Source organism: Cynoglossus semilaevis, chromosome 16, assembly GCF_000523025.1.
Source record: "Cynoglossus semilaevis isolate Cse_v1.0 chromosome 16, Cse_v1.0, whole genome shotgun sequence".
In the NCBI taxonomy this organism is placed as follows: Eukaryota; Metazoa; Chordata; class Actinopteri; order Pleuronectiformes; family Cynoglossidae; genus Cynoglossus; species Cynoglossus semilaevis.
The window spans coordinates 887,936-889,322 of record NC_024322.1 but is presented as its reverse complement, the minus strand read 5'-3'; the positions used below and the strand labels follow the sequence as shown (position 1 = coordinate 889,322).

Below are 1,387 nucleotides of genomic sequence, written 5' to 3'. Positions count from 1 at the left end.
AGTGTTCGGTTTTACCCTTATCTGGGAAAAAAGAGGGTGAGGAGACACGCACACATACACACCGAGCCACCGATACACCGAATTACCAAACAAACAAACAATTCTAAACCCTTTTTTTTTTTTAACATATGTTTTGTTTATCTTCCGTGTCCAGAATGAACACAGCGGGGAGCATATCAATAGTCGGGACGCAAAGGAAATTGCTGATATCATCACCAAGCGACTGCAGCATCTGTTACCACAGTTACATAACAAACCAAAGGTAAACACCAAGATCATGGTTTTTTTTTTTCATTCATATTATACACATGTGTATATATATGCAGTGTATATATATATATATATATATATATATATATATATATATATATATATATATATATATATATATATATATATATATATATATAGTTGACTTGTAACTACAAAAATGTGATGTTTTTCAGGACGAACTTTGACATCAGCGGTGGCTCAGTCAGGTTTGACGATGATGCAGGATCACTGGTTGTTGCTCTGATGATGAACAACAATAGAACACTCCGTTTTTAGCCGCGTCTCCATGTTTTATTTATTTACTCTATGGAGTAAATCTGTGCAACACTACTTATGTTACACATACACACACACACGCACACGCACTCAAAAATGTACCTGGTGTTTGTGGGTTTTATTGATTGTGCAGAAACTGTTGAAGCTTCAGAAATAAATATTATGTTTTTTTTATAATAAAACTAAAACATTTTTAATTTATTTCACGAGTTTCACGGTAATTTTGTTAAATCTCTCGGCCTCCATCGTTTTAAGATGGTCTGATGAGGTGTCACTTTTACAATTAGAAAGATTTCAGAAAAGAAAAAAAAATTGGTCCAATCATCATCTGGTCATTTGAAGAATAATGACCCCTTCATCTGGGTTCATCCTCTTCAAGCAACCCAACTTGTAAACATCTTAGAACTATGAAATACTACATTTTTGTTTGTGAATCCAGAATCCAAAAAAAAAAGTCCTTAAAAATTCATTCAAAAATCATTTGCAAGACATCTACATCAAATAATCAAATTACTCGATATGAATTAGATCACTTTTTTTAATGTGATGTGTGACATTTACAATTAATTAATTAAACAATTATTTCATGCATTTTTAAATTTTGTTTATATGCCAAATAATATTTTTTATGGTACTGTGTTAATTGTCTTAAGACAAGATGTTAGAGTAAAAAAAAACAAACTTTTCTTAAAAAAAAAACTTCCTAGTTTTTGCAGCAGGTGTCAGTGTTTACACAGGAAACTGGAGGTAAACCAGTGAATATGCTGACGAAGGAGAAAAAAGAAAAGGTTCAGGCAGAATCCATGAAAAGTCCATGTTTTTTAATTGGGTAGTTTTG

At 31.8% G+C, this 1,387-nt stretch overlaps 1 protein-coding gene across 1 annotated transcript in view; it reads left to right on the top strand.

Annotated features, from left to right (window-relative positions):
- Positions 1-635, top strand: part of dnajc10 (DnaJ (Hsp40) homolog, subfamily C, member 10) — an 11,419-nt gene extending 10,784 nt beyond the window's left edge. The window contains 3 exon segments of the mRNA XM_025063705.1: positions 1-36; positions 155-262; positions 447-635. The exon segment at positions 1-36 is cut by the window's left edge and continues 50 nt beyond it. Coding sequence (XP_024919473.1) covers positions 1-36; positions 155-262; positions 447-458 — 156 coding nt within the window. The 3' untranslated portion in view covers positions 459-635.
- The last annotated feature ends 752 nt before the right edge of the window (positions 636-1,387 follow it).